This window comes from Entelurus aequoreus, linkage group LG12 (genome assembly GCF_033978785.1).
Source record: "Entelurus aequoreus isolate RoL-2023_Sb linkage group LG12, RoL_Eaeq_v1.1, whole genome shotgun sequence".
Taxonomy (NCBI): domain Eukaryota; kingdom Metazoa; phylum Chordata; class Actinopteri; order Syngnathiformes; family Syngnathidae; genus Entelurus; species Entelurus aequoreus.
The window spans coordinates 21,756,758-21,771,438 of NC_084742.1; the positions used below are offsets into that span (position 1 = coordinate 21,756,758).

General features: G+C 40.2%; 1 protein-coding gene across 1 annotated transcript in view; it reads left to right on the forward strand.

Moving 5' to 3' along the window:
- Window positions 1-14,681, forward strand: part of LOC133662630 (phospholipid-transporting ATPase ABCA1-like) — a 198,498-nt gene that overhangs the window by 24,759 nt on the left and 159,058 nt on the right. The window contains exon 7 of the mRNA XM_062066745.1: window positions 6,231-6,355. Within this exon, the coding sequence (XP_061922729.1) occupies window positions 6,231-6,355 (125 nt within the window). The remainder of the gene's footprint in view (window positions 1-6,230; window positions 6,356-14,681) is intronic.

Sequence of the window (14,681 nt, forward strand, 5' to 3'; positions counted from 1 at the left end):
GTGGGTGTGTGTGTGTGTGTGTGTGTGTGTGTGTGTGTGTGTGTGTGTGTGTGTGTGTGTGTGTGTGTGTGTGTGTGTGTGTGTGTGTGTGTGTGTGTGTGTGTGTGTGTGTGTGTGTGTGTGTGTGTGTGACAACAAGAAAATCTCTGACTCACTTTGGGGAAAAGTGAAGTGAATTATATTTATATAGCGCTTTTTTCTAATGACTCAAAGCGCTTTACATAGCGAAACCCAATATCTAAGTTACATTTAAACCAATGTGGGTGGCACTGGGAGCAGGTGGGTAAAGTGTCTTGCCCAAGGACACGACGGCAGTAACTAGGAAGGCGGATGCGGGGATCGAACCTGCAACCCTCAAGTTGCTGGCACGGCCGCTCTACCAACCGAGCTATAAGTGAGTAGAAACCACTTGTTCCCAGATATAAGATTACCCCTCATTTTAGTCACTGCTGTATATGTGTGAGTGGCAAGAAGAAAAGCTCTGACTCACTTTGGGGAAAAGTGAATAGAAACCACTTGTTCCCAGATATAAGATTACCCCTCATTTTAGTCACTGCTGTATGTGTGTGAGTTACAAGAAGAAAAGCGTAGACCTTGCATGGGGAGTTTGGTGCCACCTGGTTCACATATATACTGTAAATCCCGAGACCCCGACTCAAGGATTACCCTTGTTTTCAATGTTTTTTACGTCTCTTTTTTCCCCCTGGTGTTTTATTGAGTGACAGGAAGAAAAGCTTTGACTCACTTCGAATGAAGTTGTTCGTAGCCATCTGTTGGTTCACATTTGTACACTAGGGGGACCTTATAATATAAAGCAACCATTATTTTCAGGATCTTGAGCCAGTTTTTGGTCACTGGTGTGTGAGAGTGACCGGAAGAAATACTCTGACTCACTTTGGGTAGATAAATTGCTAGATCCCAAATATATGAGTCTGACAGCTCTTTTTGGTCACCAGTGTATGTGTGTGAGTGACAAGAAGAAAAGCTCTAAATTTGGGGAGTTTGGCACCAACTGGTTGGCAGTTCATGTGAATGACACCATACTGGCACGCCAAGTTCAGTCCAATCAATCGACCAATCAAACAATGTTTATTTATATAGCCCTAAATCACAAGTGTCTCAAAGGGCTGCACAAGCCACAACGACATCCTCGGTACAGAGCCCACATAAGGGCAAGGAAAACTCACCCCAGTGGGCCGTCGATGTGAATGACTATGAGAAACCTTGGAGAGGACCGCATATGATGTGGCTAACCACCCCCCCCCCCTCCCCCCCTAGGGGAGACCGAAAGCAATGGATGTCGAGTGGGTCTGACATAGTATTGTGAAAGTTCAGTCCATAGTGGATCTAACATAATAGTGAGAGTCCAGTCCATAGTGGTTCTAACATAATAGTGAGAGTCCAGTCCATAGTGGATCTAACATAATAGTGAGAGTCCAGTCCATAGTGGATCTAACATAATAGTGAGAGTCCAGTCCATAGTGGGGCCAGCAGGAAACCATCCCGAGCGGAGACGGGTCAGCAGCGCAGAGATCTCCCCAACCGATGCACAGGCGAGCGGTCCACCCCGGGTCCCGACTCTGGACCCGGGGTTCAAAACTAGGGAGACAAACATTCTTGCAGCAAATTCCTAAAAACACTCGAGTGCTCCCGTTGCAGAAGAACTTGGACCACTGTAAACACATTGGCAGATCCTTGCATTGACATGTTAGCCTTGATAGCAAACAGACAACACTGCGGTCCAAACTTGTGATTTACATAATTTAGGCGTTCCTCAAGGCAGCCCTTAAAAGAAGAACTGCACTTTTTTTTGGAATGTTGTCTATCATTCACAATCGTTATGTTAGATAAACACACGTCTTTTGTTTTTTTATGCATTGTAACTAATAAATAAAAGTCAACAATGGAGTCTGAGAGTCGCTCTTTCCTGTATATAGAGCGCTCCAAAAGACATCCAAACACCTCCATCAACATTTTATATACACACTAAGTACATGTAGTGACAGGCACATTCATTATAACATGTAATATTTATGTATTTTGCCCATTTTAAGCATACTGCGGCGCATTAATTTCATCGATGCATCTCACCGTTCCCTTTTTCTTTCAACAACAACAACACTACTCCTATTATATGGCAGACTTCATTAGAGACAACAAACATAATACAATTATCACTTACTGTACAATGTCTGCTCTCGCTGGGATGCCGACTGATTGGATGTTGATAACTTCTCGTCTTAGATGAAGAATTGATCATAACCCTTGTGAAGGGTTAAAAAATCAAGCGTCTTTTTGTGTCTTTCTCGCCATCCCCGGATATAAATTGAGTGTCACAGACTTCTCAGTTTATGTCCACAACCTTTTTCTATCCAGATGGCCATGAGAGGCATGATTTATATTTCAAAATTAACTTTCACCAGCTAACAGGCGATCATGAGCAGCAGCTCAGTATGTCAACACTGCAGCAGCACAAGCTAGTTAGCTCCCGGTGATCACGGCGTGGCTAAAAATAGTTTGTCTGCGTAAACACTTATAATAACAAAATTGCTAATATTTGGTTGATATTCAGCTCATGAGATGTAAATGGAGTATTGTTGGTGCTTTTTGGATGCATTTTTGTTTTTGATTTAAATGTAAAATGAATTGCTCTCATTAGCACCATTGCTGGCCACCTAGATTATTACAAATTGGAATGCAAAATATATATATATATATATATTTCTCTCATAAGGAATGTGAATGCTAGACAATAGGCAACATTTAAAAAAAAAAAGTGCAGTTCCCCTAAGTCTTTTTGCCATTTTTTTCATATTGGGATTTGCATACCTCAGGTGTTGCTGTAGCTTGTTTACTTCAGCTGCAACCAGTAGTCATTGTTTGAATTCCTTTAGTTACACTAGGGGTGTTCCTCAAGGTTCCATTTTAGGTCCTCTCTTTTTTTATCACTTAGGCTATTCAACTGGTGGCCCGCTAGTTCAATTCCAAAAACTTGCTGGGAGATTCCCATTTTTGCAGCAGATTCTTAAAAACGCTAGAGGTAAATCCACCAAGATCAAATGTCACCAAATGTCTACTGTAGAAGACTAGGATTCTCCAATTAATACAAAATAAGATGATCATGAAGGGAGAAGTCTTTAGCTTTGTGGAAATTTGGCCCCAAAAACAATTTAGTTGAAGATCCCTGGTTTATTAATTGTGTTGAGCTGTATTATATTCTAAAACAAAATTCTCATGTTTCCATGTTTTAGTTCCTTACATAGTGTTTTCAATACTTTAGCCCAGTGGTCCCCAACCACCGGCCCGGTACCGATCCGTGGACTGATTGGTACTGGGCCGCACAAGAAATTAATTTCTTTATGACAAAAACAAAACAAAAAAACATACCCCCCCGCCCACCGGTCCGTGGTACAAATTTTCAAGCGTTGACCAGTCCGCAGCTACAAAAAGGTTGGGTTCCACTGCTTTAGCCAACTAGAATCATGTAATCTCGTTCAAACCTATTCCACACCATTGCCCTATTTTTTTATGTCCACATTCTTGATAGGCGGTAAGCCCAGCAAAACATCTCTCATGGAGATGATATCCCCAGTGCATATACTGTACTGTACACACCAGGGGAGAAGTTGTTTGCTCTACCGTGATGGCTGACATGTACTGTATACACCTGTTGACCCCAAATATGAGAAAACCTATTTTTATGTATGTGTGACAAAGAATAAACAAATTTAAGACGTTGCGTCCTTTTTAATAAACATAAAAAGGTTAGAACAGCAACAGTCACGCCTTTATGTCTTTGTGTTGTTTGAATGACACGTTCAGAGATGTGTTGTCCTCGTTTATCCGTCCAAAACAACGAGGCGTGATTATTTACGACGTCTTTTTGCATGAAGACTTGACAGATCATTTGTCTTGATAAGCTGCTGCTTTGCATTAAGCTAATTTGGCCGCCACAATATTCTGATCTAATTTGCAAATTGGGAAAGAGGGAGGTGCTGCTGACGCACCGTCGTTCAACAAAACGTTTCAAATTTGCATTTTGTGGGTCGCTGGGTTGGTAATATCCAAGATTAAAATCCATCACATGCACGTAATTAATGGCGTGTCTGAGGTGAGAGTCCAAAAAGGTCGTTAGCGACAGACACGATACAGGTTTTTATTAAAAGTTTAGGACAACAACAGGTAGTTACGTTGTCCTCTTTTGTTTTTGTTTGTTCCAGTTTAAAAATAAATGTGCTTGTGTTTTTCGGATTCAACTTTCAACATTATTCACAATGGAGATCTCTGCTAATTGCGAAGAACGATACATTTTTAACAACACAAGTGGCAGAAATGGAGGATGCTTTACAGTACCAGTAAAATGGAAAAATAAGCTATTTATATGCTGAATTGTGTTTCATTTATCTGTTAAACCATATCCAATTAAATTTCCAATTCGCAAAGTATGTGAAAATATGAACAAAACGACACCATTTCAAACGGCCATTTTAAATATTCCGCTTCAACAGAGTTAGGCAATTTCTGTAGATATGATGCCGTCACTGGGGAACTCTTCTGCACTTTGCCCATATCAGCAGATCAGTCATACTGGAAATACACAAAATTGGGAAAGATCTGCGGTTTATCATTCACAAGCCCTATGTAAGACAAGAACACATGTTTTTCTCTTTTGGGCATTCGAAATCGTAAATAAATACAAAAAAAGGTCAGCTAACATCGGAGGCTCCTCTATTCCGCCCACAAGACCATCTAAAAACCACCAACAAATTTACATTTCGTGACCCGAAAGTTAACCAAATATAAGCGATATTGTTATTACAAGCGCTAACGTTAAGGAATTACTTTTGGTGGCGCATTGATCACTGAGAGGTAACTATCTTATGTTGTTGTATTGACATATTGAGCCGGCCGGTGTCCTGCAGCTTTTAAACTGGTGAAAGTTAATTCTAGATTATAAATCATGCCTCTCACCTGAATAGTAGAAAGTTATAGCCTTAATTTGAGAAGTTGGTCAACTTTGACATCCAATTTAGACCCAGAGATGGCAGAAAAGACACAAAAAGACGCTAGTTGCAGCACTTTTTGTTCTTTTTTTCACCCTTCGTGTGGATTATGATATATTATTCATCTAAACGGGAAGATTTTAATATCCCACCCGTCAGCATCCCAGTGACAGCAGACATTGTACAGTAAGTGATTATTATGTTTTTAGGTTGTATTTCTTGTTCAGCTATAATACTGCATGATGCTCATATGTTTCACTTAAGTTGCTTCTTTTTGGCACACAGCTTCTAAAACGTGTTGCTCATCCTCTGTATATTAAGGTTAAAAAAATAAAAGGTTCTGGATCATCATTTGTCCCAAAGTAATCGTTGTCGCTCACAAAGTATGTCGTCAGTAGCAGGTTTGGTTTTGCTAAAGGTTGAAGGTATTTCCCACCAGCATGTCACGGATCACGTGACTGCTCGTGCTCATTATCAAAATGATTTGGGAATGTCCATGAAATTTACATCATTTTAAACATATCTATTCACTTACAATTTTTGTAAGTTTTTTGGTCTTATAAATCAGAAATATATGATAATCGCTTCAATATAGGTTTTCTATTATATTGGTACTTTAATAATTTTTCAATGACTTTCACTCGTAATCCCCAAAAGTTAAAAATAATGAAAAAGTAGTACATTTAAATTGTCCAAAATAAAAATGATATTTCTTTACCATGAGTTATTAAAATGTATTAGTCTGGATCATTCTTATTTGTGGTTTATTTATTGTTTCGGGCTATTTTTGTCTTTTTTTTTTGCGCTAAAAAAATATTTTACGCCGCTTATCCAAGTCTGGGTAACCTCCTAGTTCCACAGGGAAGACACCGACGCATTCCCAGGCCAGCTGTGAGACATAGTTCCTCATAAACAATACACTCTAAAAACATATATAAAGATGTGTTTGTAGAGCGTATAGTTTATTCATAGTTTTGATCTGTTTTAATTTTATTTTCCTTGAAAAGTTTGTCTGATAAAGGTTCGTTAGTCCGTCCGTCCCCCCACCCTCTTTCTCTGTTTCTCACCCTCCCTCCCTTCCTTCCGTATTTCCTGCCTTAATCATTTATGTACATTTGTAGATTATTTTATAACTTTTCTTTCAATTGCTTTTTGGTGTCGACAAATGTATTCGCCAAACTTTTCCTGGCTTTGAGTACGAAAAACAACAATTATTATTTGATGCAGGTCAACCAATGAGGAGCATTCTACGGGACAACGAAACCTTCTCAGCACATTTGAACTCAAAAGAGCTTGGAGACGCCCAGCAGGAGTTCCTGCAGGACCTGGACCTCAGGAAAGTATTTGAACAGGTGAGTTTTTCTTTAGTGTTATATTTCCATCCATCCATCCATCCATCCATTTTCTACTGCTTATTTCCTTCGGGGTCGCTGGGGGTGCTGGAGCCTATTTCAGCTACAATCGGGCGGAAGGCGGGGTACACCCTGGACAAGTCGCCACCTCATCGCAGGGCCAACACAGATAGACGGACAACATTCACACTCACACACTATGGTCAATTTAGTGTTGCCAATCAACCTATCCCTAGGAAGTGGGAGGAAGCCGGAGTACCTGGAGGGAACCCTTACAGTCACGGGGAGGACATGAAAACTCCACACAGAAAGATCTAGAGCGCAGGATCGAACCCAGGACCTTCGTATTGTGAGGCAGACGCACTAACCCCTGTGTCACCGTCCTGTCCCGTGTTGAATTTGAAAAGCTGAATCTTTTAATGTTTTCTTATCAAAAATAAGTTGGACAAGCGGTAAAAAATGGATGGATGAAGTTAGTAATAAACATTGTCATTATCAGGTATTTTTTACCGATGTATTTAATGTTAAAAATTAAGTTACCCATAAAAACCAAAGTTAAAAGCTAAAAATAATTGGTTATTACTTCCCCCAGATCTTACATAATCGTTGCTGTTGGTTAGTTAGTTAGTTAGTAAAATAACTCAAAAGGTTATGAGCGGATTTTCATGACATTTATAGGAAATGCCTGAAATGGGATGAGGTGCAGACAGATTAGCTTTTGGGCCTGATCTGGATCATTTTTACTACGTTATCTTCCATTTATGCTTTTGTGTTTGTGTGTGCGTGTGTGCGTGTGTGTGTGTTCTAGCAGCCCCTCAGAGATAAAGATAGTGGAAACAGGCGAGAGTGTTCACTCCGTTTATTTAATTTGCTTTTGATAGCTCAAAAAGTTACGGGCAGATTTTCATTGAACTTTCAGAAAATGTCCTAAATGGGGTATGAGAGAAGTGACTACATTCGGGTAGGGAATCGAAAACTGGTTCTTATTCAGAACCGTTTCCCAGTGTATCAATTCCATGGAATCGCTTGCCATTTCGTCGAGCGGTTCTCTTAACGGTTCTTCTGGGTGGGGGTGATGTCATTACGCAACATGCGTAGTGACGTCAGCAACATGGCGTGTTCCTCCGCGGAAAAAATGCACCAAAGGTTGCAGACATTTTCCTAAAAAAGGCCGCAACAGCGCTACTTTTAGTAATTCAAGGTTGCTATTTCATCAAGAGGAGGTCATACGAGCAATATGCTGAAATATTTGCACAAAGCACAGAATGAATGTCGCCTTGTTGAACCGCGCCGATCTCATACCAGGCAGCAGCAGTCATCTGACGTAATTACAACAGGTACTAATACTGCTGATAATGTCAGTGCTATTAAATTGAAAAAAATGCCTTCTCATTGAGATGAGCATGAGGAGACATATTCTGACTGCTCTAAGCTCTAAGCGCCGATTAAATGTCCACACGTTAGTGGATAGTTTGATGATGGCATCTACCATGTCATGCAAAAGATGATCGTGGTTGTCAACCGGTTTCCCAATATTCTTCAGCGGCGAGCGTATCTGTTCTAACCCCGCGGGGTTCTTGTTGGCCAGTTGATCCTGTTAAGGGGCAGCTGAGCCTGGTTATGACCTCCAAAGCAGAGGGAGACAAGTTCCAAAAAGAATAAATGAGTAATAAATAATAACGTTTAATAACAAAAAGCGCACTCATCTGGAGTGGAAAAAACAGAAGGCACACTCAACAAAGAATGGAAAAAAAACGAGACGGAGCCACTGGGATAGGCAGATGTCTGGGAGCCAACAGGAAGTTATGAACACGGAAAGTGAGTGGGAAACGTCCTTGATGAGAGTAAAACATCGTACAATCAACTTGCAAGGTGTGGATTGGCAGGAAAGCTCAAGTAGGCCAGATGCAAATAGGCTGCAGGTGTGTGAGAGCGGCTCCACCCCGGAACCCCAAAACCAGGTGCTGCAATGGAAAGCAGGTAGGCGGCAGAAAAGCACACCACACATGCGTGGTTAAAACGATTTGCACGATTAATCTTCTTTTACACATGATTAATGCGATAGTTTTTTGTGACTAATCTGATGCCATAACGGGTTAACTTTAACTAACCTAATTTACATAGCAGACTCCTTTGTTTATCCGGTGATTCATGTGCTCGGAGGTGATCTGGGTTCGCCATGGCAACATGAGTCACATTTAAGTCCATATTGGTAAATTATTGTTTTTAAGATACTGCTACAAGAAGTATTGTTGGAAAAAAGTGTTATCTAACCTGCAATGACAATGCTGAACTGGGCCTAAACTTACAAAATCGAATCAAATACTTATTTTCCCCACTGTATGTGAGGATAAAAGATAAACATATTCAAATGTATGAAAACTCCCTTTGGGTTCCTTGGGAGGGAGCAATCTCCAGTACTCTAAATAATCTACAAAAACAAAGCCTGCTTTACGTTTGTTTACACGCATGACACACAAAATGAATTAAATTGCTCCTCCCAATAGTTGTTAACACTATAACCATCACCCTGAAATTAAATAGAAAAGACAAAGTCTAGTGGACATAAAATCAGAGTGGTCATTTTGTAGATAGCACAGCAGAAAAGAGAAAACATGTTTGGTCGAAGCAACGTCCAAATAGACGTCTGCCATTCAGTAGCTCAGCGATAAACTCTTGACTTTCTGGCCTTGTCCTTTCATTCATGTTGTTGTTGTTGTTGTTATCTTTGTCAGCCTTAAAGTCTTGATGTTCCTTCTGCAGCCATTTGCTGACAGCTGCATCATATCTTGTCCTGCTGTATTCTTTTTTGATTGTTCAAATAATCACTCCTGCAAACCTCCCTGCAAACCTCCCTGCCCTATCACTTATTTATTGGATGTGTTGTGCCACATATTTTCCCTTCCAAAGATAAACTCCACAAGAACAAAAATAAAATGCAGGAGGCCTTGCATGAAATCCCAGCGGGATTTAAAAACAGATCATGAATATTTCCGGGCCGTGGCATGTATTTTAACAACACACGGAAGTCAACATGAAAATGAGTTTTGAAGCTCCTGCTATAAAAAAATAACTCTTGTGCAGTTACGTAAAGTATATATACAAGTTAAATAGGGATACAGATCCCTACTAAATACTGTATCTATGATTCAATATTTTTCGGAAAAAAAAAAACCTGTTCAATCCTGGTTAATTTTTCTGTATGAACCCCTCACATCACATCAAATAATGTAAAGACATTATCAAAACAGCCAGATTAATTTATTTAAATGACATACTTTTATACTTGAAAATAACAAAAACTGTCCTCCACATCACATCAACTATGTAAATATGTCCTTAAACAGCCACATTTATGGATTATTTTCATGGTACATACTTTAACACTTACAAAAAAAATACTGTCATATCATGTTTTTTTCTGTATTAACGCCTTCACACTACATCAAATATGTGACAATGTCATTAAAACAGCCACATTTATGAAAACAATATTTTTATAGTACATCATTTCACACTTACAAAAAAATGTCAAATCTTTCTTTGTTCTCTACGGACTCTCTCACGTCACACCAAATATGTAAATATGTCATTAAAACAGCCACATGTAATAAAACGATATCCTTGTAGAACATCCCTTTACACTTCCAAAAAACAACAAATACTGTCGAATTGTTGTTGTTTTTTCCTGCATGAACTCCATCACATCACATCAAATTATAATTTCAAAAGGGACACATTCATTAACCCTATATTTAGATACACTGCTTTCAAATTTAGTTTTTGGATTAATTTTGTATTTTTACTTTATTAATTCCAACACAAAACATCACATAATGGGAAGATTAAAATATCAGCTATAACAAAAACATACGATACAAATATTGCTGTATGAACTCCGTCATGTGAAAGAGTCATTCAAGTAGTCACATTTACAAACATTGTTTATAGCTTTTTATACATTAAAAGTTGGTGAAAATGTAAAAAAAAAAAAATCCCCACATTTTCCTCATTGATATTTGTTAGACTCTACTCACATTCTTTTGTTGAACAGTTAGAGGTCCTATCTTGTGGAATATTACACAAGTGTTTATTAAAACAGGTCACTGGTAAATGTTACAGCGTTGGTCTATTTGTATTTTTTATTTATTTAATTGCACAATGTAAACAGTACAAAAGGTAACATTGTTGAAATACATAAAGACAAGAAATGAGTAATGATAAATACATTCTCACCTAAAGCAGTAAATTAACAAACAAAATTAAACATAGTATATAAAAAATAAGACAACAAGTAGTCAACCTTGTGTGGATTGAGTCTAGGAGTGTGTGTGTGTGTGTGCGTGTGTGTGTGCGTGTGTGTGTGTGTGTGTGTGTGTGTGTGTGTGTGTGTGTGTGTGTGTGTGTGTGTGTGTGTGTGTGTGTGTGTGTGTGTGTGTGTGTGTGTGTGTGTGAAGAAGTATAGGGCTACGTTATAAAGTAGAAACAAATGAAGAATGTTGATTCATCAGGCTGGTCCTTAATCTATGTTTACAATTACTGAGTGAAGATGAGGAGTTTGCAATACATAGGTGAGTATTCCAGAATAAAGAACCTCTGTGTTTAATGGAAAACTGGCTACGAGTGATACGGCCAAGGATAGGACGGAGATTATCAGTTTGTCTGGTATTATGATCATGAACTTGCGAAGTGGTCTTAAAATAATCTTTGGAAGGTGTAGGAAACGTATCAGGGAGGTGAGTACATTTATAGATAAAAGAAGAGGACTGAACTGTGTGGATATCATAAATAGTACATTTAGTTTCCTAAACAGAGGAGCAGATGGAGCCAAATAGTTAGGCGGTAGCTAGTCTTACAAATTTATTTTGCATAATGATTAATTTGTGTAAAGTTGATGGATATGTACTAGCCCAGACAATATTGCAATAGATAAGATATGGATAAATTAAACTTTAATAAATAATTAAGAGGCATGCCTGATGAACCAAACCCTTGATTCTTCTGATGATACCAAGAGATCTTGACACTTTGTTGGTTACTGAACCTATGTGTTCTGTCCATGACAATTTTTTGTCGACTAGGATACCTAGAAATTTGGTAGATAAAACTTGACTAATTTCGATTCCTCCAATAGAAATCTTAGCACTCTGTTTACAGTATGTTTTGGTTTTGCTTGCAAACATAATAACGTTGGATTTTTTTACATTTAGTGATAGCCTTTTAACAAGAAACCATTCAGATAGCCTGGCTATACCAGAATTAGCTTCCCTAATGAGGTTTTCAAATTTCTTGTGAGTTAGGATCAAATTTGTATCATCAGCAAGCAGAATCTGTGTAAAGGATGAAGATTCAGCAGCCAGGTCATTGATGTAAATGAGAAATAATAGGGGTCCAAGTATAGACCCCTGAGGAACTCTACATGACATCTCACTCACTCAACAACATTGTTGATTGCGTACATTAACATCACTAGTAGGCGCCTCCACAAGAGCAAGCTACCGCAAAAATGAGGCCCGATAAAGAATTCCTCACTCTCCTTTATAGCAAAAGAGCCGATGAGTCCAATGGGTCAACGAGTACATGGTCACGAGGGTGGGGGCCAGTCCAACGAGGTGATGAAGAGGGAGATGCTTGAGTGGCTCTATCCATTGATGAGGGGAACCTTTCTCAAAAGGATGTGTAGCTAATTACAAATATTACAAATATTAATATCCGATATAGAACGTTTGTACCATTTTTTTGCTATTGAAGACCAATTAAACTTGAGGTAATATATTCGGAGATATTATTCTTCACAAGGTATTAGGCCTACCAAAACACACATCAGTGTCTCCAAAACAACAGCTGATACTCAGGCAGGCCTGACGGTCAAAGATGAATCACAGTTTGATTAAAATAATTTGCCCAATCATTTTCTTCAATTCAGCTCTTGGCTTGGCTGCGTGCGGTTGCACAAACTTTATCAACTTTAACAAAGGTGATAGTGCTTGGTGAAACTGAATCAACTGTGGCCCTGAAACCTCTATTTTTTTAACGTGATCCATTCTGCAGCATGGGTGTCAGGCCACTGGATGCGTAGCCTGAAAGCAGCCCACTTACAAACATCATACAGATGGCTGTCCCCAGGGGACGCTGCCTCTGTCGTGCTGGGGGGCTTCAAAGAGTGGAGGCATGTTCGAGAGATCATCGTCCATCATCTCCACCCAGCTCTTAGCAACTTGCGGAGAATGGAAGGCGGCTGTGGTTTTAGGAAAGGGCAAACAAGGGTCCTGACCACCTGACACAGCCACTCTGAGCCTTCTTTCCAGAAGAAAGAAGCTTTATTGATGCACAGTTAAAGGCCTACTGAAACCCACTACTACCGACCACGCAGTCTGATAGTTTATATATCAATGATGAAATCTTAACATTGCAACACATGCCAATACAGCCGGGTTAACTTATAAAGTGCAATTTTAAATTTTCCAGCTAAACTTCCGGTTGAAAACGTCTATATATGATGACGTATGCGCGTGACGTCAATCGTTGAAACGGAAGTATTGGTACCCCATTGATACCCAATACAAAAAAGCTCTGTTTTCATCTCAAAATTCCAAAGTATTCTGGACATCTGTGTTGGTGAATCTTTTGCAATTTGTTTAATGAACAATGAAGACTGCAAAGAAGAAAGTTGTAGGTGGGATCGGTGTATTAGCGGCTGGCTGTAGCAACACAACCAGGAGGACTTTGACTTGGATAGCAGACGCGCTAGCCGACGCCAGCCGCCGGCCGCACGGATGATCGGGTGAAGTCCTTCGTCCTTCCGTCGATCGCTGGAACGCAGGTGAGCACGGGTGTTGATGAGCAGATGAGGGCTGGCTGGCGTAGGTGGATAGCTAATGTTTTTATCATAGCTCAGTGAGGTCCTGTTGCTAAGTTAGCTTCAATGGCGTCGTTAGCAACAGCATTGTTAAGCTTCGCCAAGCTGGGAATTATTAACCGTGTATTTACATGTCCATGGTTTAATAGTATTGTTGATCTTCTGTCTATCCTTCCAGTCAGGGACTTATTTGTTTTGTTTCTATCTGCATTTGAGCCCGATGCTATCACGTTAGCTCAGTAGCTAAAGCGCTTCGCCGTTGTTTTGTCGTGGAGATAAAAGTCACTGTGAATGTCCATTTCGCGTTCTCGACTCTCATTTTCAAGAGGATATAGTATCCGAGGTGGTTTAAAATACAAATCCGTGATCCACAATAGAAAAGGAGAGACTGTGGAATCCAATGAGCCAGCTTGTACCTAAGTTACGGTCAGAGCGAAAAAAAATATGTCCTGCACTGCACTCTAGTCCTTCACTCTCACTTTCCTCATCCACAAATCTTTCATCCTCGCTCAAATTAATGGGGTAATCGTCGCTTTCTCGGTCCGAATCGCTCGCGCTGCATTGTAAACAATGGGAAAATGTGAGGAGTCCTTCCTCCGGTGACGTCACACTACTTCCGGTATAGGCAAGGCTTTTTTTTATCAGCGACCAAAAGTTGCGACCTTTATCGTCGTTGTTCTCTACTAAATCCTTTCAGCAAAAATATGGCAATATTGCGAAATTATCAAGCATGACACATAGAATGGATCTGCTATCCCCGTTTAAATAAAAACAATTCATTTCAGTAGGCCTTTAAGGCATGACTGGGTCCGCAAGCGACGTCTGAGCATGTTTAGTGCCCATGCAGGCTATGCACATCGAAATAGAGGCCCCGCTTGACGCAGGACACAGGCGGGATGCAGCCTCTTTAACCTTTGGTGGGGACCGGAGCGTTGACATGACGCAGGAATATTGTCTCGTTCGTTGCTGCGAGGTGTTACCCTGAGTTAGCTTAGCACACAAGTGTCTGTTCTCTGTGACATGTTAACAGCGCTCCACGCATGTGTCCGGTTAGCAGGCAAATGCTTGCCGGGCTGACAAGGCAGCCTTCACTCAAAACCTTTCGGGTGTAATGTTCCACTTGGCTAACCACCCCGATGAATTAATACCGAGCGGTAAAAAGGAGGCTGCTTGTCACGACACGGCCGCTGCCCAGAGACCAGTGAATGAAACAATAGCAACAGAGCAATCAGCCGTCCGTAACGAATGTAGATAACTGCGTTTGCGACTTTACCTTAACGGCTCGTCCACTGTTAGCTTGGACCAGCTGAAGGAGCTTAATGTCGTTCCCTCACAGGAAGAAAAAGAAAGTGAGAGTGAGTTGTAGGGAGAGGTCTGTGTTATAATAAGGGGCGTACCCCAGGCACAGCTCGGTCTTCCTGACAGACGTTGTGTCATTGGAGCATAGTGATACACGCCCAAGGCAAT